Source organism: Anser brachyrhynchus, assembly GCF_964034855.1.
Source record: "Anser brachyrhynchus genome assembly, contig: SCAFFOLD_627, whole genome shotgun sequence".
NCBI lineage: Eukaryota > Metazoa > Chordata > Aves > Anseriformes > Anatidae > Anser > Anser brachyrhynchus.
In genome coordinates, this window is record NW_027664109.1 from 1 (window position 1) to 22,253 (window position 22,253).

Genomic DNA, 22,253 nt, shown 5'->3' on the forward strand with positions numbered 1-22,253 from the left:
CGACGGGAGCAGCCGGTGAGTCCCCGTGTCACCCCCCGCCTCCGTGATCCCCCCCTCAAGCCGACCCCGTCCTCCCCAGCCCGGTTCTCGCGGCGGTTTTTGCAGGTGGGAGGAAGAAAATCCACTTCAAGGTGATCCGGAGCCCCGGGGACCTGCTGCACTTCATCGAGGAGCTGAAGGAGAGCACCAGGAAGGTGGGCGGGGGGGCTGCCCGGCGTGGGGGGGTCCCCGGTGGGCCCCCCCCCCGTGCCTCCGTTTCCCCCATGGCGGCCGTGGGGGGGGCTGCCCTGGCTCCTGGCTCGCCCCCCGGGGGATTTCGGGCCCTCCCCCAAGCTCCTACGGTGCCTCCAGGCCCGGGAGAAGACGAGCGAGGAGGAGGCGGAGAAGAGCCCCGAGCCCCCCGGCCTCCAGGAGCCCCCGGCTGCGGCCGGGGAGCGCCCGGGGGGGGGGGGAGGAGGAGGAGGAGGAGGAAGAGGAGGAGGAGGAGGAAGATGGCGACCTCCTGGGCGGCTTCGAGAAGGAGCTGGAGGGCGTCCTGCTGCCCCGGGACCGCATGGCGCAGCTCAAGGAGGAGGTGAAGACGGAGATGGAGAAGGAGTTCGACAACATCATCAACGAGGTGGGCGCACCCGGGGGCTCCCCCCGCGTGTGTTTTACACCTCCCCCCCAAAAAAAAAAACACCACCCACCCCCCCGAGCCCTCCCCTTCGCCCCCAGGTGGAGGACGAGCTGGAGACCGAGGGGCTGAAGGGGGGAGTTCGACCGCAAGCAGGCCTCCAAGTCGCTGGCCTCCACGCTCAACCGCCTGATGGACAAGCTGGACGCGCCCCCCCCCGGCCCCCCCGGTGACAAAGGAGGAGGAGGAGGAGGAGGGCGCCAGGAGCAAGGCCAGCACCGCCCCCCCCCACCGAGCAAGCACCCGGTGGGTCCCGAGGAGGGGTGACCCCCCCCTTTCCACGCGTGTCCCCTGCTTCCACACCTCCCCCCCCCTCTGCCTGTGTCCCCCCCCCCGACGCAGCCCTGTCCCCCCCCCCAGGCGGGGGGCCGGATGGGCGCGTGCGGGTGCGGGTGAGCCGCCTGGGGCAGCGCCAGCCCCGCGCAGGGGAGGGGGGCGCGGGACCCCCCCCCAGCTGCAGCACCTGGAGAGCGAGGTCCGCGAGCTGCTGGCCAAGGAGGGGCTGCGGGCTGAAGGTAGGGGGCTGGGGGGGGGGCTTTGGGAGGGGGGGTGGGGGCTTTGCAACCCCCCACACACACACACACCCCCCCTCCTCGTCCTCCCCTCTCCCAGGGAAAATCGAGATCAAGATTGTGACGGCGGGGGGGGGGCGCGGGGGACGAGGACGAGGCGCACTGGCTGTCGGACGAGGACACCAAGAACCTCAAGGACATCTTCTTCAACATCCTGGTGAGGGGGGGGGGAGCTGGGGTACGGCGGGGGGGGCACAGGGACCCCCCCCCTGGAGCTGGCAGGGGTCTCACACCCACGGTGTGCCCCCCCTCCCCCCCCCCCCCCCCAGATCCAGGGCACGGAGGAGGCGCAGAAGGAGCGGCGGCGGCAGCAGGCGCTGGAGGACAACTACCGCTTCGTCTGGGGGGGGCGCGCCGAGCCCCCAGCCCCCCGGGGACTCGGAGGACGCTGAGTTTTGACCCCCCCCCCCCCGCCCTGCTACAGACTGGTGGCTGTGCCCCCCCCCCCCCCCAAAAAAAAAGAAAATGGGGCAGGCTGGGGCTGAGGGGGGGGGGGATGGGGTGGGCAGGAGGCCCCCCCACGTTGACCCTGAGGGGGGGACCTTGGACTGGGGGGGGGGGGGGGGGGGGGGGAAGAAGTGCACTGTGCCCCCCCCACCCCCTGTGGATGGGTGGGTTTGTGACATGGGGATGCGGGGGGGGGTTGGGGGGAAAATTGGGGGATGGGGGGCCCCTGGGGTTGCTGCTGGAGCTGTTTCCATGCCCCCCCCACGTTGAGGGGGGCTCTTTCTCAGATTGAGACGTGACGCCCCCCCCCCCCCCAGATGTGACACCCCCCCCCCCGGCCGGGGGCCCCGGCCCTGTTTTTAATCAATAAACAGCTCAGCCCCAGGTGCTGCTCCTGCCCTTTGCCCCCCCCCGGGGCTGTGTCGTTTGTCGTCCCCTCCCCCAGCCTCTATCCCCCCCCCCCGGGGCTCTGTGCCCCCCCCTCCGGGTCCCCATAGGGGTGGCAGCCCTTGGGGGGGGCCGGACCGGGGCTGCCCCCGCCCTGGTGCTGGGCAGGGTCAGGATCAGGCCCTGCCTCGGGGCGGGAGGGGCCGGGCGAGCGGGGGCCGCAGCAGGTACCGGGGCTGGCAGCGGGGGGGGGGGACACAATGGGGTGGGGGGGTCTGGGGGGGTGGGAGCACCCCCAGCACTGCCCCGGGCTCCTGCTGCCCCCCTCCATGCCCCCCTCCCCTCCCTCCCCAGGCCCTAATTAGTGGCTGGTAATGAACTTTGCTGTAAAGGGGGGGCCCTGAACCTGGAGTGGTTGGGGGGGGGGGGGCCACAGGGGGGGTTATACTGGGGGGGGAAGGGGGACATTTTGGGCAGGGGGGGGTCTCATGGGACAGGGTGGTGGTGGCTGGGGGTGGGGGGGGGACCTGGGGGGGGGTCACACTGGGAGGGGAGCAGGAGGGATGGGGGGGGGAATCCAGGGAGATTTTTCCCCCTCCTGCCCATCACCGTGTCCCCCCCCCCATCTCCGTGCCCCCCCCCCCCAGCCACCAGCGCCCGGGGGCCATGTGGCTCTGCCCCCCCAAGGTGCCCCCGCTTCCCGCTGGGCTTCGCCGTGGGGCTGGCCCTGGCGGGGGGCTTCCTGCAGAGCCTGCAGCTGGCCTGGCCCCCCCCGCGGCCCCCCCCCCAGCCCCCACCTGCTCCACATCTCCCAGTCCACAGGTTAAGCCCCGGGGGGGGGACACGGGGGTGGGGGGGGGAAGGGATCCCGGAACCACGGCGACGTGGGAGGGTGCGGTGCCAGCAGCCGGCACGCCCAGAGCAGGGTGACAAGTGCCACCGGTGGCACCCGGCGCTGCCACGGGGCGGGGGGAGACGAGGGAGGGACGGCGTGGGGGGTGGCGGTGGGGGGGGGGGGGTGGGGGGGTGACGGTGGGGGGGGGGTGGTGGGGGTGACGGTGAAGGGACAACGTGTCCCGTGGCGGTGGCTCTGAGCCGGTGACAGTGACGTGACGGTGGCAGGGACACGGCGTGGCGGTGGTGGCACTTCTGAGACGGGGGACGGTGGGGCAGGGATGGGGACAGTGCCACGGTTGGCTCGGCTCAGAGGGGACTGAGAGGGGGCGGCGTGGGGGGGGGACACACCGTGGGGGGGGGGGGGACAGAGTGTGTGTGTGTGGGGGGGCAGCTCTGAGCAGGTGGCACCGTGGGCGGGTCACCAGGGATGGGGACAGGGCAGCGTGGCCACCGCTGGTGGCAGGGGGGGGACAGCATGTCCAGGGCCGGGTGGGCACTGAGGGTGCCCCCAGACCCCCCCCCCCCCCCCCCGCCGTGTCCCCAGGGATGGGGGTGCCACGGCCATGCCCCCCCCCCACTAAATCCCACCCCCACCCCCCGTCCCCGCAGTGAACGCCAGCGAGGCGCGGGCGCTGCAGCGCCGGGTGCGCATCCTCTGCTGGGTGATGACGGCGCCGGGCAGCCTGGCCACCAAAGCCCGCCACGTGCAGGCCACCTGGGCTCGCCACTGCGACGTGGCCCTCTTCATGAGCTCCCGGCCCGAGCCCGACTTCCCGGCCGTGGGGCTGCCCGTCGGGGAGGGCCGCCAGCAGCTCTACTGGAAAACCATCCGCGCCTTCCAGTACGTGCACCGGCACCACCTGGGCCACGCCGACTGGTTCCTCAAGGCGGACGACGACACCTTCATGGTGGTGGCCAACCTGCGCTGGCTGCTGGCCGCGCACAGCCCCGAGCGCCCCGTCTACTTCGGCAAGCGCTTCCGCCCCTTCGTGCGCCAGGGCTACATGAGCGGGGGGGGCCGGCTACGTGCTCAGCAAGGAGGCCCTGCGGCGCTTCGTGGCCGCCTTCGCCTCCGGCACCTGCACCCACACCAGCGCCGTGGAGGACCTGGCGCTGGGGCAGTGCATGGAGAAGCTGGGGGTGGAGGCGGGGCGACTCGCGGGACACGCGGGGCTTCGAGACCTTCCACGCCTTCCCCCCCGAGCGCCACCTCACCGAGCCGCTGCCCGCCGACCGCTACTACCCCTACTACTCCTACTACCCCGTGCGCTGGGTGAGTGCCCCCCCCTGCCCTGCAGCCCTTCTGTCCCCCACCCGCGTCCCAACAGCCCTGCGCCCACGGCCCCGAGTGCCTCCCGCACCCACCCTGTGTCCTCCCCAAATCCCCTGAGCCCCCACTTATATTCCCCCCACTCCCACTCATGTCCCCCAAAACCTCCATTCCTGCCCACCGAACCACACCCCCCCCCCCCCCGCCCCCCCCCCCCCGCCCCCCCCCCGGTCTCCTGAGCATCTCCTGGTCCCCCACTCGTGCCCCCCTGAACCCCACTCATGTCCCCCCAACCACCCCCCCCCCCCCCAACCCCCGTATCCCCTCTGCATCCCCTGAGTCCCTACTTGTGCCCCCCCCCCCCAGCCCCTGTCCATGCTGCAGGGCTGCCACCAGGCCCCGCCCACCCCCCACCAGGCCCCGCCCACCCCCACCAGGCCCCGCCCACCCCCGCCAGGCCCCCGCCCACCCCCACCAGGCCCCGCCCACCCCACCAGGCCCCGCCCAGCCCCACCAGGCCCCGCCCAGCCCCACAAAGCCCCGCCCACCCCACCAGCCCCCGCCCACCTGTTCACACACCACCCAGTCCACCCCACCTGCACCTTCCCGCGAAGCCCCCGCCCACCACATTTGCATCCAAGCCCCGCCCACTCACCACCTCTACCCCATCGTCGCACAGACCACGCCCCCCCAAGCCCCGCCCACCCTATTTGCATACAGGCCCCGCCCACCGTGCCCCACCCAAACCCTCCACCCCAATCCCCTGGCACCCCTCCCAGCCCCACCCTCACGGCCCCGCCCCCTCGCGGCCACACCCCGTTATGCCCCGCCCCCTCCCCTTATGCCCCGCCCACCGAGCCCGTGCCCGCAGAAAGCCGAGAGCTGCTCGGACCTGGCGGTGTCGTTCCACTACGTGCGCGGGGAGGAGATGTACGCGCTGGAGTACCTCACCCACCGCCTGCGCCCCTACGGCTACCGGCACCGCTACCGGCCCCCCCCCGCCGCCCCCCGCCCCCACCGCCACCCCCACCATCGGCAGCCCCAGCGGGGGGCGCGGTGGATGAGGACGGCGCCGTGGTGGCCAAACTGGGGGCTGGTGGCCGGGGAGGGGGGGGGGGGGGGAGCCGGGGGGGGGGGGTCTCAGGAGTGGGGGGCGTGGGGGTTGTCAGCCCCAGACCCCTCCCCACAATAAAAGGCCTTTGGGGGTGGGGACGCCTCCTGGTCTGGGCACCTCTGTGGGCATGGGGCGGGGGGGGGGGGGGGCACGGCCACATAGGGCACCGGTGTCACTGCCACCAGCATGGCCACCAGCACCACTGGGACCAGCACGGCCACCAGCACCACCTCCACCAGCGCCACCATCAGCAGTGCCACCACCACGGCCACCCCGAGCCCTTGCCCCAACGCGGGGGTGATGCTGGGAGCCCCCTCCCCGCCCCTCGGTGCCAGATGGGGCTGGGTCCCCAACGGGGTGGAATCCAGTTGGGGGGGGGGGGGGGGGGGGGGGGGGGGGGGGCAGGATCAGGCCCTGCGCCCCGTGGCCCAGCTCCACCGGCACAGCTCCAGCACCACGGCCCCCTGGTGTGGCCCTCGAGCACTGCGTCGTGGCCCAACCCCGCACCGTGACCAGCCCCCCCACCCCAAAACAGCCCCCCTAGCCCCATAGCACAGCCCCCTCCCGCTTCGCACCCCGTGTTGTCCCCCCCCCCCCCCCCCCCCCAGTGCCAGCACGAAGGAGCAGCCGTGGTCACAGCGCCAATCCGACATTGTTACGTACTTACAGTTACAACCCGAGAGAGGAAACGCTGTACATACATGGCCCGGACTGCACCCCCCCAGCACCGCCCGGACCCCCCCCCCCAGCCCCAGGCACCCGCGGGGGGCGGGGGGGCCCTGGCTCAGCCCCACCGGCGCTGCCGGGGCATGGGGGCGTCACGGCAGTGGGCGCCCATACATTCATGGGGGTCCCGGGGCAGGGGACGGGGCGGGCACCGTGCTCCCCTCCCGGCCCCCCCCCTCCCCCAAAGGCCCATGGCCAGCAGGAGAGGTTGGGGGGGGCCCCGCTGGTGTCCCCCCCACCGGGCACCGCAGCACCACGGCGGGGGGGGCTGGCTCTATCCTAACGCTAAACGAAGCAATAAATTAAAGAGGTTCCCAAGGGGACGCCGAGAAAAAGATTGGGGGGGGGGGGGGGGGAACGGGACCGAGGAAGGGGGGGGGACAGGCCACGGCGGTGGGGGGGGCGGGGGGGGGGGGGTGGGGTTGTACAAAAGGTCGTTGTAGAAAAGGACGGGAAGGGCGGTGGGGTCTGCTCTGCTCCTGCCACGCAGCCCTGGGGTGGTGCCAGGGGGTGGAGGGGGCACAAAGGGGGGGGGGAGGGGCAGCTCTGGGGGTGCCCCGGTGGGGGTGGCTCTGGGGAGGGGGGGGGTGACACGGGCAGCGGAGGTGGGGATGTCACCGAGCAGATCGCCCCTCCCGGTCTTGTCCCTGGCTGCGCCGAAACACTGTGCCCACCCCATGTGGTGCCCTTGGGGGGGGGGGCGGGATCCCCCATCCCTGCACCCGTACCACCCCCAGGAGCGGGGTGGGGCACAGGGCAGGGGGGGACAGGACCAGAAGAGACCCCAGCGGGAGCTGAATAATAAATAGAGCATCAAAAATACAAACCGTGGGGCAGTGCCGGGCCGGCGGGCGCCCATAGCGCAGGGCGGGGGCGGGGGTCCGGGTGGGTGCCGGGCCCCTCGCCCGCTATACCAGGGCGGTCCGGGGCTCGCAGGGGCCCACACTGGCGGCGCTGCTCTTGCGGCGCAGGCCGGGGGTCGGGGGGCCGCCGGGGCCCTCGCTGGGGCAGCCGTGCTGCAGCAGGATGTCGGCGCACTCCTGGCTGCCGGCGCGGCGGGCGTAGAAGAGCGCGGTGCGGCCCTGCCCGTCCCGCGCCCTCACGTCCGCGCCGTACTGCGGGCACGGGGGGCGCCGTCAGGAGCGGTGGCGCTGGGCTGTGGCGTGGTCCCCACGGCCGCGCCGCATCCCTCGGGGCCTCTCTTGGCGTGTCGCGGCTCCCAAGGCCACCCCATGTCCCTTACGGCCATCCCGTCACCCCCACGGCCACGCCACCTCCCCCAAAGCCATGCCGTCTCCCTCATGGCCCCCCCACGTGTCCCATGGCCACCCCAAGTCCCCACCGTGTCTCCCATGGCCACCCCAAGTCCCCCATGGCTGTGCCGTGACCCCCGCCACTGCCCGGAGAGTTAGGGTTAGGGTCAGGGTCAGGATCAGGGTCAGGGTCAGGGTTAGGGTTAGGGTTTAGGGTTAGGATTGTTAGGCCTAGGGTGAGGCCTAGGGTTAGGGTTAGGGTTAGGGTTAGGGTCATCACCTCCAAGACCGTGCCGTGCTCCCCGTGGCCATGCCATGCCCCCACACCACGTCCCCAAGCCAGGCCATCTCACCCCATGGCTGTGTCCCCGTGTCCCCCTTGGTAAGCTGGGATTCCCAAGGCCATCCCACATTCCCCATGGCCACCCCATCACCCCCATCACCACTCCATCTCCCCAGAAGCTACACCATGGTCCCGCTGCCCGTGCCACGATCCCCATAGCTATGTCACCATCCCCATGGCCACCCCACGTGCCCCACGGCCACCGCGTGCCCCCTGCCACCGCCAGCCCTGCCCGGACGTACCCACACCAGCAGCTGGGTGATGACCACGAGGGCCATGTCGCAGGCCAGGTGCAGCGCCGTGCGCCGGTCCTTGTCGCTGACGCCGAGCTGCTCCTTCTTGCTGTGGGCCAGGAGCAGCAGCACCGCCTCCAGGTCCTTCTCCTGCACCGCCTGCAGGAGCTGCTCCCCCAGCGGCGCCTCGGCCGCTGGCAGCGGCGCCAGGAACAGCCGCTGCTCGTACTTGGCCCGGATCCACGACTCCCGCTCCTCCCTGCGGGGACAGGTGGCCTCAGGGGACGTGTGGCACCAGAGGGACGCGTGGCACGGGGGAACGGACGCGTGGCACTGGGGAGACCCGTGGCACCGGGAGGGGATGCATGGCACGGGGGGGAACATGCACGGCACCGGGGGGACACACACGGCATGGGGGTACTGCTGCTCACCGGGACGACTCAGGGGTGGGTTTGCAGCGGCCCTGCGGGTTCTTCTCCCAGATGCTGTTGGCGGTGGCGTTGCCAATGGAGGCGAGCACCAGCGTCAGCTCCCGGGGCCAGTCGTCCAGGTCGAGGGAGCGCACGCGCGACAGGTGGGTGCCCAGGTTGCGGTGGATCCCCGAGCACTCGATGCAGATCAGCGCCCCCAGGTTCAGGCTGGCCCAGGTGGGGTCTGGGGGGGGGAAACACAGCCCCGTGTGACCCACGGCACTGCATGGCCCCCAGCATTTCTGGACAAGTGGCTTTGCACGGCCTGCGGCACTGCACGGGCAAGGACAGCGCACAGCCCGCAGCGCTGCGTAACCGCCAGCAGCCCCTCACAGCCTGAGACTGTCACCCCACGGCCCACAGCCCTGCATGACCAACATCACCCCATGGCTCGTGGCCCCACGTGTCCCATGGCCCCATATGCCCAATGGAACCCCACATCCCGTGACCCCCAGGTCACCCCACGCCCGGTGTCCCTACGTGCCCACGTCACCCCACGCCCTGTGGCACCCCCCATGGCCACGTCGCCCTGCGCCCCACGCCCCCCCCAGCACCCCCCAGCACTCACTGGGCGCCCCGCAGTCCACGCAGAGGGAATTGCCGCGGGCGTTGCGGATGGCCTGGATGGCCACGGCCTCGCTCTGGCTGTCCATGCGCGCCTGGGGACGGACAGCAGGGTAAGTGGGGTTGGGGTTGGGGGCAGAGAGGCCCCCCCACACCCCCCCCACACCCCCTCTGGGCCCTACCTTGTTCTTGCTGCTCTCACAGCACTGCAGGCTGGCCAGGATCTGGCTCTCGATGGCCTGCACCCAGGCGTCGCGCTCCTCGAAGCTGCTCGCCTCAAAGTGCCACGTCTGCCCCGTGCTGGACACGATGATGAACTCGAAGTTCTCCTCCTCTGTGGGACCAGAGACCCCCCGTGGGCGGTGGGACGGGGCTCAGCCTGTGCGGCGGGACCCCCCCCCCGGCTCAACACCTCCCCGTGGTACCCCCCCAAGGCCCCCCGCGGCCAGGACCCCCCCCGGCTATTCCCGGCCGCGGCCACCGGGCAGGGAGGGGACGAGGACGCAGCGGATGCGACGGCGGCAGGCGCGGATGGGACACAGCCACATGCATGAGTGGAGCAGGCCACGCGCCACGCACCACGTTACCTGTTTTATAAATATTTCTTAAACTACCAAAGCTTTTTAATTTCCACATTTTGCGCTTGGCTGCGGAGGGTCCGGGGCAGCGAGAGCAGAGAGAGGAAAGGGGGAAGAGAGAGTCACGAGAGGAGCCCGCAAAGCCCCGGGGACAGGGGGGACGGCGCCGGGGCGCAGGGAGGTGGCAGGCGGTGGCACAGCAAGGGGGGGGTGCGTGGGCAGGGCGGCGTGGCTGAGCGTGGCGGGGTCGGGTCCAGGCTCTGGAGCCCTGTGGCTTCCTGGGGCATCGTCCCCGTGGGGGGGACGCTGGCGTTGTCCCCACGGCTCTGCGGCCGCCGTCCCCGTGTGCCCGGGGGGGGAGGCTCTCGGAACCCCCATCCCCGCGGCTCTCACCTTCCGCCTGCCCCGCCGAGCCCTCTGTCTTGGATGGCGTCGTCAGCTTCTTCCGGCGGTGCTTCTTCCTGTCCACCATGGGCGACGGCGGCGGGTCTTTGCCCGAGCTGCCGGGGCTGGATATGGTCTCAGAGGCGGGGGGACCGTCTGCCGAGGGAGAAGCTTGCTGGGGTGCTCACGGACACCGGGCTTGCCAGTTGAGTCCGCCAGTGTCACCACTGGAGTGGGCCACCAGGCTCACTGGGGTCACTGGGGCCACGGGGCTCACTGGGGTCACCAGGGCCCCCCACAGCCAGCAGGGTCACTGGGCTCACCAGGCCACCCCCAGCTCACTGGAGCCACCAGGGTCACCAAGTCCCCCAGTGCAACTGGGGCCACCAGGCTCACTGGGACTCATTGTGACCTCCAGGATCACCACGGGGTTTACTGGGCCACCAGTGCCACTGGTGCCACCGGAGTCACTGAGGCCACCGGGCTCATTAAGGCCACCAGGGACCACTTCAGTCCCCAGGCTCTCTGGGTGCCACCGGGCTTAGCGGGGCCACCTCAGTCGTGGTCCCTGGCTCCGTCCCAGCAAGGTGGCTGGGGACGGGGATGGGGACAGGGACAGGGCACTCACCGGAGCCTGACAGCTTGGCGCTGGAGGCGGAGGCGCAGCGCTGCAGGGACCGCTCGCCCTTGCCCGTGACCTTGGTCCCTGGCTCTGGGGGGAGGCTGAGCCCCACGGGGGAGGCGCCGGCTGCAGGCAGGGGCAGGGCGGTGACACAGGTGTCCCCCCCCCCAAGGGAGACACGGCCACTGCCGCCCGCCCCCGGACTCACCACCACCCTCGGGCGCCGTGCCCCCCGCCACGTCCTTCACCAGCCCATTGATGCTGGCGGAGGGGCCGCAGGCAGAGATGGCGCGGGGCGGGCGCTTGCCGGGGACCTTGACGGTGGTGCGCAGCAGGTCCATCTCCTTCCCGTGGGTGCTGTGGATGTAATCCTGCGGCGGGGACAGGCGGGTGCTGAGAGCAGGGCGCCCTCGGGACGGGGACAGGGACGGGGATGGGGATGGGGACGGGGACACTCACGTTGATGCTGGGGTGGTAGAAGAGGAGCCCGTTGCTGGACAGGGTCACGTACTTCTTCTTCCACTCCTTGTTGAGGGAGTTGCCGCTGCGCTTCAGCAGGAAGCTCTGGGGAAGGAAGGGTGGTGAGGGGGACGGGGACAGGGTGACAAGGGGACACGTCCCCACCTGCCACCGCCCTGCCGACCTGCTTGATGGGGATGGCACGGCCGCTGCCCGCCGCCTCGCCCCGGCTGTCCAGGCTCCGCTTCTCCGAGTCACTGCCCCGGCGCGTCTGAGGGGACAGGGGACACGGTTGGTGGCACGCGTGGCCCTGCTGGGGGCACCCTGGGGTGCCCTGCGGGGCCCTGCTGCTGGGACGGCCCCGGTGCCACCCACCCCACGTCACTGCGGGACACGAGGGCCTGCGTGCCCCTGGCCACTGCGGTCCCAGCCCGGGTGCCACCTGCATCCCCTAGCACTGCCCTGCCGGGGGACCCCCCAGGTGCCACGTGCCCCCAGTGCCATGGGGACACGCCAGGTGCCACATAGCCCCCTAGTGTCACCCCCCCCATCCAGGTGACCCCCCAGGTGCCCCCCGCTACCCACTCACAGCGAAGAGGCTGGTGCGGCGCTTGGCCCCGCGGTGCAGGGAGCTGGGGGTGCCCAGGGGGGGCGGGGGCTCGCTCCGCAGCTCCCGGTGGCTGACGTTGGGGGTGGACGGCAGCGAGGACGAGTAGTCGCTGGTGTGGCCCCCATTGCTGGCCTGGAGGGGACGCAGGCTCAGCGCTGGCCACGGCCCCGGTCCGCAGGGACAGGGCTGGGCAGCTGGGGATACCTGGCCAGGGTGGGCGCCCCCGACGGGGGTGGACGCGGCCGAGTGGCTGGGGGTGCTGGGCAGCGACTTGCAGGAGGCCAGGAGCTGCTGCTGCTTCTTCAGCGCCACCGCCTTCTGGGCCACTGCTCCGGGAGGGACCTCAGCTGGGACGGGCTGCCGGGACCCCTGGCCTGCCTGCCACCAGCCACAGACCCCCCCCCCTGCCTGGCCGTGGTCCCCTTCCTGCCCCAAGCACCTGAGCACGGGCCCCCTCCCATCTCATCCCACCCCATCCCGCCTGGCCACGGGCCCCATCCCGCCCGGCTGTGGTCTCCGACCCCCAGCCACAGACCCCACTCCATGCAGCCCCGCTCCTAAACCCACCCCAACCCCATTCCCCGCCCCATCCTGCCACAGCCCCCGTCCCCCCCGGCCACCAGCTGCGGCTCCGTCCCCAGGCACCAACCCTCGGTGAAGACCCGGTCCACGTTGAGGCCGTAGGTGGCGCAGGTCTCGTAGTAGAGGCAGCGCTTCATGTCCCCGCACAGCGCCTGTGCCCGGGCATCCTCGATCACCCGGGGGTTGGAGGAGCTGATCTTGTCTGTGGGGGGGGGGACAGGAGGGGCTGAGGCGAGGACCGACCCCTCCCCGTCCCCGTGGGGCTGCTGCCACATCCCCTGGCTCACCCTGGGTGCCCACCAGCGCCAGGGCCACCTCGCTGGCGCCCCGGTAGCCGCTGAGCAGCGCGTGCAGCTGCGTCACCTCCTCGAAGCTGCTCTCGTTCTCCAGGCTGAAGACGAAGATGACGGCGTCTGCCCAGCTGGCAAACTGGGGGGGGGGGGGGGGGGTTGGGCAGGGGTCAGGGCTCGGTGCCGGCCGGCACAGCCCCCCCAGCCCCCCGGCCCCCACTGACCTTGGCGTCCGGGGCGCCTCCTTCCTCCCGGATGAGCAGGAGGTGGCTCTGGCCATCAACCAGCACCTCGCGCTTGAACTGCCCACCTGGAGCAGGGGGGAGGAGTGGGGGGGTCCCGCAGTCATGGCCCGTCCCATGGCCATGGCCCTCCCATGGCCACGTCCGTCCCATGGCCATGCACGTCCCACCCATGGCCTTGTCCATCTCATGCCCATGTACGTCCCATAGCCACGTACATCCCATGGCCACGTACATCCAATGACCTTGTCCCTCCCACGGCCTTGTCCATCTCATGGCCACATCCGTCCCATGGCCTTGTCCCTCCCATGGCCACGCACATCCCACCCATGGCCTTGTCCATCTCCTGGCCCCATCCATCCCATGGCCACATCCATCCCATGGCCTTGTCCATCTCATTGCCATGGCCCTCCCATGGCCACGTCTGTCCCATGGCCACGCATGTCCCACCCATGGCCCCATCCATCCCACAGCCACGTCCATCCCATGGCCACGTCCATCCCATGGCCACGTATGTCCCATGGCCATGGCCAACCCTACAGCAACACCCAGCCCCACAGCCATGCCCGGCCCCACAGCCGCATCCATCCCACGGCCACTCACTCTCTGTGGGCTCCAGCCCCACGTAGGAGCCGGTGAGGAAGCGGTGGACGAGCGCCGACTTCCCGCTCTTGCTGCTGCCCAGGACGCCCTGGGGGGAGGACAGAGGGGACATCAGCGCAGCCGGGGACACGCGGACACGGGGCAGGGCCACCAGGACACGGGGCAGGGCCACCAGGACACGGTACCCACCAGGCGGATCTCGGGGACGGAGCGGCCGAGGGTCCATTCCTGGCTGTTCACCAAGGCCTCTGCAGGGAGGAGCGGGGTGAGGTGGTGCCCGGACACCCCCGGCACCCCCAGCCCCCCGGCCCGGGGGGGGGGGCACGGCCGCCCCCAGCCCTGCGGCAGTGCCGCCAGCAGCTCCCTGCGTGGGCGGCCACGAGCTGTCACCAGGCAACGGCACCGCACCGAGCCCGGTGGGGGCGGCGGGAGGGATGCGACGTGGCACGGACGTGGCTGTGGCACCACGGGACCTGTCCTGCCCTGCTTGCCACAGGCACGAGGATGCAGTGGACACGAGGATGCGGTGGACACGAGGACAGGCCACGGGGCACGAGGACGCAGGGTGGCGCAATAGGTGCGAGGCTGCAGCATGGCACGAGGACGTGGCACAAGGACGTGGCATGGCACAGGGATGTGATGGGCACAGGGGCACGGTGGCACCACAACACGGGGGGCACAAGGATGTGGCACGGCACAGGACTCAGCAGCCACGAGGACACGATGGGCGCAGGGCTGCAACGTGGCACAGGGACGTGGCACAGCACAGGGACACGAGGGGCATGGGAACAGCGTGGCACAGGGCTGTGGTGTGACACAGGGACACCAGGTCGCGATGGGCACGAGGACGCAGTGTGCCACAGGGATGCGAGATGGTGCGAGGACACAAGGCTGTAGCATGGCACGAGGACGTGGCACAGCGCAGGGACACGACACAGCACAGGGACACCACAGGCACGGGGGCATGGTGGCATGGACACGGCAGACACAAAGATGCAGTGTGAGAGGAGGAGGTGGCACGGCAGGGGGACACGATCGGGGCGAGGACACGAGGATGCGGCGTGGAACCAGGACACAGCGTGGCACAGGGACACGACGGGCACAGGGACACGATGGATGCAGCACACGGGAACATGGCAAGCACGACAACATGGCAGGCACTGCAGGCGTGGGGCACGAGGGGGAGGCACAGCGCAGGGACATGGCACGACATGAGGATGTGGCACTGCACGAGGACGCTGCGTGGGCCCCCACGCACCCAGCCCAGCACCCCCAGCCCACCGCAGGGCCCGCAGCTCTGCGCCTCCTGCACCACCAGAGAGGGAAACTGAGGCAGGGACAGACAGGGTGCCCCCCAGCACCCTCCTGTGCCTCAGTTTCCCCCGCGTCACGCCCAGGGTGGCCCCGATGCAGCCCCAGCGTGCAGCAGCGGAGGGGTTAACACCGGTGCCTGTCACCCCGCGCGTTGTCACCGCGCTGCCACCCACGGGTGTCCCTGCTGCCACCCCCAGCAGGCGCTGCCCACACACCCCACGGGGGGTTGGGGACGGGAACCCCGACCAGCAGGGTTGGGGCAGGGCGGACGGACGGACGGACAGGGAACCCGCAGCTGGCTATGGGGTGGCGGGACAGATGGACGTGGGGCGAGCGGGTGCGCGGACGGAAGGACGGACGAGTACATGACGCACGGATGGGTCCGGAATGGATGGAAGGACGGACGGGTCGAGCGATGGACGGACGGACGGACGGACAGGAAGCCCACAGCTCCACCAGCACCACCAGAGACCACGGGGTGGCCCTGAGCCGAGGGGGGGGGGCTTGCCTGGGGGTGTCGCACGGCGCAGGTGACGCACAACTCCCCACGGCCCTGCCCGCGCGCTGCAGGGGCTCAGCACCCGCGCCACCCCCGCACCCATCGAGGCCTCCCCCAGGCTGTGGGGCGCAGACGGGTCCTTCCCCACAACCCCCCCTCCCCAGCACCCGGACCCCGCTCGTCACCCCACGGCGACAGCACAGCCCCATGCGGGGGAAACTGAGGCACGGCGCTGCTGCACAGCCCTCCCCCAAAAAAACCCTCCCGCGGTCTTGGGGGAAACCGAGGCACGGGGCCTCCCCCCTCCGGCCCGGTACTCACTGGGGGGGCCGCCCCTGCCCAGGTCGGTGCTGAGCAGCGCCCAGGGGGGCGCGGGGTGCGTGGGGGTGGACGCCGGGCTCTTGGCGAAGATGCCGCTGATGAACTTGAGCATCTTGCGGTCGCGGGTGGAGGCTCGGCCGCCCTCCCGGCCCCGCTTCAGCCCCGCGCCCACCTCGCTGGGGGGGGGGGGCGGCCGCCAGCACCCCGGGCAGGGGGTGCAGGTCGCTGTTGTCCAGGGTCTTGCTCTTGCCCTTGCGCGGGGACAGCCGGGCCCTCGCCGGCGGCCGGGGCCCCCCTTCGGCACCCGCCTTGGCCCCCCCCGCCTTGGGGCGCCCCTTGCCCTCGCCCTCGGGCCAGGAGAGGCGGCTGCCTTTGTGGGGGGGGGCTTTGGGGGCCTTGGGCTCCGAGCCCACCTTGGCCCCGCTGGTGGTCACCGTCTTGAAGGGCTTGGTGCCGGCCAGGCGCAGGCGGCGGGGGCCGGCGGACGGGTGCGGGGACGACACCCCCGGGGCCGCGTGGGTGGGGGGCTTGGAGCCCTCCGGGGGTGGCTCGGGGCAGCCCCAGCTGGCTTGGGCCAGCAGCGGGGGGCGGCTGGGGGGGCACGGGGGGGGTCCCCGGCCCCGCTCCCCCGGTGCCTCCAAGGTGCCCTTGGTCCCCCGGGCGATGGCTTCGGGTTTGGGGGGCACGGCGGGGGGGGGCAGCAAGGCCGGGTCGGGTTTGGGGGGCACGGCGGGGGGGGTGGGCAGCAGAGCGGGGTCGGGCTTGGGGGGCACGGCAGGCGGGGGGGGCAGCAGAGCGGGGTCGGGCTTGGGGGGCACGGCGGGCGGGGGGGGCAGCAGGGCTGGGTCAGGCTTGGGGGGCACGGCGGGGGGCGTGGAGGCGGGCGAGCGGGGGCGGCCGGAGCCATGGCCCCCCCCCCGGGCCCCGCGGGCCGTCGAGCCCTCGGTGGCCGGGGGGGGCCCGGGGCTGGGGGCGCGGGGGGGGGCCGGGGGGCAGCGGCGGGTCCGGGGGGCCGGAGCCGGCGGTACTTATCCAGAGCGCGTCCTGGCGCTGGAAGAGCCGCTCCGGCCTCTTGCTCTTGCCGCCGCCGCCGCCGTCTTCAGCCCGGGGGGGCTCCCGGGGGGGTCCATCGGCCGCCCCCGCTTGCTCCGGGTCGTCCGGGGCTGCCACCGACTCGAGCTTGACCAGGGTGAGGGAGATGAGGTAGGTGGTGCGGCGCTGGAGGCCGGCGGCCCTGCTCATGGGTGCGGGCAGGGCCCCCCCCGACCCGGCCAGGCTCGGGGCTTGGAGCCCCCCCGCCCCCCCCGCTCCCCTCCCGGCACCGGGCACCGGCTCCGGTCGGGGCTCGGCGCGGCGGCTCCGCGCCCGTCGGTGCCGCCTGGATGCTCGGCGCCGTCCCCACCCCCGGCCCTGCCCCCCCGAAGCCTTCCCCGCTCGCCCGCCCCCGGAGGGGTTGGCACCGCCGCCGCCCCCCCCCCCCCCCCCGCTCTCCGCCGCCGGGATCGGGGCCGCCCCCCCCCAATTGCCCGGTTCACCCGGTGCCCCCCCCCCGGTTCAGCCGGTGCCCCCCCCGCAGCCGGTCCCCCCCCACGCCCCTCGCAGAGCCGGGGTTAGCGACCGGGGGGGGGCGGGCGGGCAGCGGAGGGGGGGGCGGCGGCGGGGACGGGGAGCTACGGGGGGGCCATGCCCGGGGCTCCGGGCCCGGCCCCGGGGCTCACGGCAGCGCCCCGACGGGCTCCTCCTTTGTGGCGGGGCCGGCGGCCGCCGGGGGGGGCCCTGAGCGGCCGGGGGGGAGCCGGAGCCGCCGCTCTCCGCCATGCGCCGCTCCCGGGGCCGGGGCGGCGGCGGGAGGGGCGGGGGCGGGCGGCGGCCCCGGTGCTACCGGGCAGGCGCGAGCGCTCCCGGGCGCCCCCCCCCGGCCCCGGGCCCGGCCCCCCCGCGGCTGTCCGAGCAGCCCTGCGTCCCCGTCCCTCCTTCCCCGTCCCCATCCCATCCCATCCCATCCCAGCCCCATCCCATCCCATCCCATCCCATCCCCTCCCCCTTCACATCCCCATCCCCATCCCATCCCCTTTCCCATCCCCATCCCCGTCTCCATCCCATCCCCATCTCATCCCCTTCCCCTTCACATCTCCTTCCCCATCCCATCCCATCCCATCCCATTCCATCCCCATTCCCAACCCCATCCCCATCCCCTTCACATCCCCATCCCCATCCCTGACCCCATCCCCATTCCCAACCCCATCCCTGTCTCCATCCCATCCCATCCCATCCCCATCCCCATCCCATCCCGTTTCCCAACCCCATCCCCGTCTCCATCCCATCCCCATCTCATCCCCTTCCCCTTCACATCCCCTTCCCCATCCCCATCCCCATCCCATCCCTGACCTCATCCCCATCCCCTTCCTATCCCATCCTGCGCTATCCCATCCCCATCCTATCCCCATCCCGTCCCCATCCCCATTCCCAACCCCATTCCCATCCCATCCCATCCCACCCCCACCCTATCCCATCCCCATCTCACCCCATCCCTTCCCCTTCCCGTCCCCATCCCATTCCCATTCCTCTCCCCATCCCCATCCCATCCCCACCCCATCCCATCCCGGGACCCTGCATCCGCCCCCCCGACCGCAGCAGCAGCACCGGGGCCAACCCCCAGTGCCACGGGAACACCACAGGGACACCTCAGGGACACCGCGGGGACACCGCGGGGGCTGCGGGGGCCGGAATGGGGCCAGGCCCCGTTTTCTGGCATTTTTAGCAGCGGCGCAGAAATCCTCTGCATCCCGTTGCCAGGGCAACGGCGGGGCCGGCGATGCAGCGAGCCAGCGGGTGCTCACCCGCGGGCTGCCACCGCCGGTGGCACCGGCACCCGGCACCGGCACCCGGCTGCCACCGCCGCACCGGGGGTCTCCCCGGCATGTCCCCCCCCCCCAGCCACACCAGCAGGTCCCTGTCCCTACGTCGTCATGGCCGGGGACAGTTCCTGGGGAGGGACGTGGGGTCCTGGGGGGGGACATGGGACACTGGGGCCAGGCACGGGGACAGGGGACAGACAGGGGGACACGGAGGGGACGTGGGGACAGGCTCAGGACATGGGGACGGGCTCGGGACGTGGGGACAGACCTGGCACCGGGGGACAGACACGGGGCATGGGGACAGGAACGGGACATGGAGACGGGCACGGCACCCGGGGACAGAGGGGACACAGCCGGTGCTTGGGGACAGGTAGGACGCTTGGGGACATGCATGATGCCTGGGGACAGATGACACTTGGGGACAGGTACGACGCCCGGGGACAGAAACGACACTTGGGGACGCGACGTTCAGGGCTGGACACGGCATCTGGGGACAGACGCGGTGCTTGGGGACAGCCACGGCACCAGGGACGGACACGGCGTTTGGGGACAGATGGGGACGGACGCGATGCCCGGGGACAGCCACGGCCCCCCCGGGTGGGCTCGGCGGCACAGGACACCCCCTGCACCCCCCCGCAGGTGCTGGCAGGGACACGGGGGGGGTCCCAGCCCCACGCCCCCCGTGGGACACGGAGCTCCCCGAGGGGACACGGGGGACCTGCCCCCGCCACGCAGGGACCCCAGGAGCTGGCACGTGCCCCATGCCCCCCCCCCCCCCGACACGCTCGTGACGGAGCCGGGTGCGTTGTCGCAGCAACCCGCCCACGGCCACGCACCCGCAGGCGTGTGCCCCCCCCTCAGCCCCCCCCCACCTGGGGCATGCACCCGTCACCCCTCGACCCCCCTGTTCCCCCCCCATCCCCCTCTGCCACCCCCTGTCCCCCCCACGGGTGGCACATTGCCCCTGTCCCCATCCTCCTGCCAGGCTGGGGGGGGGTTCTGGGGGGCTTGGCCCTCTCAGCCCCCCCAGTACAAGCACCAGACCACCCCCCAGTGCAGCCCAGTTCCCCCCAGCAGCCCCCCCCAGGATCGCTACCGCTTGGGGGTGGCGGTGGCAGTCCCCCGTCCCACCTGGGGGGTCACCAGGTGTGCCCCCCCCCCAGAACAGCCGTGCCCCTTCCCCATCGCCACCAGGCCCCCCCAAAAAAACCTGGATGTGGGGGGCTGGGGCGGGACAGGAGGGATTTGGAGGGGGGGGGGGCGCACCCTGGGGATGGGGGCACAATGGGGGGTGCCCGTTATGGGGGGGTCAGGGGGATGATGGGGGGGTGGGGGGGTCTGTGCCCCCCCCCCCCCCACGGGTGCTGGCGGTGGGTACCACTGTGCGGGCGCCTAGCAACGCGGCATCCCCCTGCTTCCTGTCGCCACGGCAACCGTGATGGGGAGATGCCAGAGCACGAGGCTGGGGGGGGCCGGGGGGGGGCCCGGGGATGCAGGGGGGGGGGCGGTTCGGAATGAGGCTGGGGGGGGTGGGGGGGGCATCGTGGCCCTGGTGCTGCCACCCCAGTGGACACCCACGGGGTGGGAGGTGGGGGGGGGAAGGACATGGCGGGGGGGGGGGAGGCCCTCCACTCAGTGGGGCCCCCCCCACACTCAGCGGGGCCCCCACCAGCCGGGGGGGGGCATCGCGACCGCCGGAGGTGAGGAAACGCCGACGTCAGCGACCGCAGCGCCGGGGCTGTTGCACCGGAAACCGCCCCGACGGCGCAGCTGGGGGGGAAGGGGGGGGTTGGATGCGACCCCCCCCCACCCCATTCCCCCCCCGGGACCGGACCCCCATGGTGGGTCCCTGTGCTCCCCACCCCCTGCCCCCCCCCCCCCCCCCGTACCCCCAGCGCCGGGGCAGGATCAGGCCTCTGCCCCGCCGCCCTCGCAGGCCTGGCCCGGATGGGGCTGGGGCACCCCGAGGTGCTGGGGGCCCCCCAAGGCGGCCACTGGGGGGGGGCTCCCTGCTGCAGCCCCAGGGCCCCCCCACAACGGGGATGGGGACCCCCATGGCACCTTCGGGCCCCGGCAGGTGCCGGCCTTGCTCAGGCAGGCACTGCTGTGTCGCTCGTCCGTCCGTCCATCCGTCCGCCCTCCCATCCCTCTGCACGTCCGTCCACCCTTCCACCTGTCCGTCCATCTGTCCATCCACCCCCCCACCTGTCTGTCCATCCGTCCATCCATCCATCCATCCGCCCATCTGTCCATTTGTCCATCCATCCACCTGTCCATCCATCCATCTGTCCATCCATCCGTCCGTCCATCCAGCCAGCCTTCCCACTGTCTGTCCGTCCATCCATTGTCCATCCCCCCATCGCCCATCCTTCCCTCTCTCCATCCGTCCGTCCCCTTCCCAACCTCCAGACGCCACCACGGCCTCTGGGCCCGGTGCCCAGTTCCCGGTGCCGGTTCCCAGTTCCCGGTGCCGGTGCCCAGTTCCCGGTGCCAGTTCCCAGTTCCCGGTGCCGTTCCCGTCCCCCCCGGTACCTTGCACGACGCTGAGCGACGCGGTGAGGCTGGCGCGCAGCCGTGGGTCCGGCACGGTCTCCACCAGCCGGATCAGCTTGTTGACGTGCTGCTTGGCCCCCTCGTGCCGCTTCACCTCGGCGCGGATGGCGGCCAGCACCTGCTGCCGGGGGGGGCCCATGGCAGCCCCCCGCCCTCAGCGCCGGGTCCCCGGGGCCATGGCTCGACCCGGGGCGCGTCCCCGCCGCGCGTCCCCCGGCCCCATCCGGCCCCGCTGCGCCTCGCCGCGCTTCCTGGCTGGCGTCACCCCGTGGGGCCGGCGTCACCCGTGGGGCCCGCGTCACCCGTGGGGCCGGCGTCACCCGTGGGGCCGGCACGGGTGCAGGGCTGGGCCTGGGAACGGCGCTGCCCGTCCCGCCGGCGCGTCGGGGCAGGCTGGGGCTCGTCGTGGCGGCCCAGCCCTGCGCCCCCGCGCCCCGTCGGGGACGCGCTGGGGACGCGCTGGGGCGCCCCGGGGGGGTGCGGGGACGGGGAGGTGGCGGGCAGGGCGGGGGACAAGGCAGGGACGGGATGGGGACACGCGGGAGCCACGCTGGGGATGGGGTGGGACACGCACGTGGGTGGGGACACAGCAGGGACATGCGTGTGCCAAGGGAGACGCGTGCACCGGGGTCTTGCGCAGCTGCAGATGGGCCAGGGACGGGTGTGCAGCCACACGGGCACGCCAAGGACACGCGTACAGCTGCACGGCCACACAAGGGACATGTGTGCAGCCACACAGACACGCTAGGGACATGTGTGCAGCCATGGACACCCCAAGGACACGCGTACAGCTGCACGGCCACGCAAGGGACATGTGTGCAGCCACACGGACACACTAGGGACATGTGTGGCCACGAGGACATGCTAGGGACACGTGCAGACAAACGAGCACGCCAGCAACACGCGTTCGGCCACAGGCACGCTCAGGACGTGTGTGCAGCCACACAGACACGCTAGGCACATGCATGCAGACACGCACACACACACTAAGGGCAGTTGTGCTAGTGACACGCGTGTGGACACACACGGCCACGGGGGATGTGCGTTGGGCCACGTGGACATGCGAGGGACACGCGTGGAACCACACGGGCACGCTACTGGCACACGTGTGCAGTGACAGGGACATGCTTGGGACACGCGTGTGGTGACACATGGCAAGAACACACGTGCAGTGACAGGCACACGTTAGGGACACGTGTGTGGTGACACGCTGGGGACACACACAGCCCCTGTGCCACTTGGGGGGGGGACAGGGACGTCCCCGTCCCCGCCAGCCCCACATCGGGGCCGTGCAGCCCTGGGGGGGAGCGGGGGGGGGGGGGAGGAAACTGCCCCCCCTGGCCCCGTGGCTTCCTGCCACCGCCACGTGGCACCCATGGGACAGCC

General features: G+C 72.3%; 3 protein-coding genes across 3 annotated transcripts; 2 read left to right on the top strand and 1 right to left on the bottom strand.

Annotated features, from left to right (window-relative positions):
* Window positions 1-5: 5 nt before the first annotated feature.
* OS9 (OS9 endoplasmic reticulum lectin) lies at window positions 6-1,694 on the top strand (the record flags this gene model as incomplete). The annotated part of the gene is given in 11 exon segments (XM_080608460.1): window positions 6-15; window positions 106-194; window positions 352-396; window positions 398-619; window positions 718-750; window positions 752-939; window positions 1,037-1,191; window positions 1,289-1,317; window positions 1,319-1,405; window positions 1,518-1,613; window positions 1,615-1,694. Coding segments are annotated over 11 exon segments (987 nt in total), but the record flags the coding sequence as incomplete, so codon positions are not given.
* A 161-nt stretch (window positions 1,695-1,855) lies between these two features.
* On the top strand, window positions 1,856-5,451 carry LOC308186307 (glycoprotein-N-acetylgalactosamine 3-beta-galactosyltransferase 1-B-like; the record flags this gene model as incomplete). Its single annotated transcript, XM_080608459.1, is given in 8 exon segments — window positions 1,856-1,859; window positions 2,730-2,857; window positions 2,859-2,904; window positions 3,589-3,989; window positions 3,991-4,128; window positions 4,130-4,252; window positions 5,121-5,245; window positions 5,247-5,451. Coding segments are annotated over 8 exon segments (1,032 nt in total). The 3' UTR covers window positions 5,314-5,451.
* A 545-nt stretch (window positions 5,452-5,996) lies between these two features.
* Window positions 5,997-16,894, bottom strand: AGAP2 (ArfGAP with GTPase domain, ankyrin repeat and PH domain 2). The gene is given in 21 exon segments (XM_080608458.1): window positions 5,997-7,204; window positions 7,928-8,177; window positions 8,350-8,572; window positions 8,957-9,047; window positions 9,135-9,286; window positions 9,540-9,599; window positions 9,924-10,070; window positions 10,543-10,662; window positions 10,745-10,907; window positions 10,996-11,100; window positions 11,180-11,266; window positions 11,585-11,737; window positions 11,810-11,931; window positions 12,255-12,389; window positions 12,475-12,616; window positions 12,702-12,787; window positions 13,323-13,410; window positions 13,512-13,570; window positions 15,457-15,649; window positions 15,651-16,439; window positions 16,441-16,894. Coding segments are annotated over 21 exon segments (3,630 nt in total). The 5' UTR covers window positions 16,699-16,894; the 3' UTR covers window positions 5,997-6,997.
* Window positions 16,895-22,253: the final 5,359 nt, after the last annotated feature.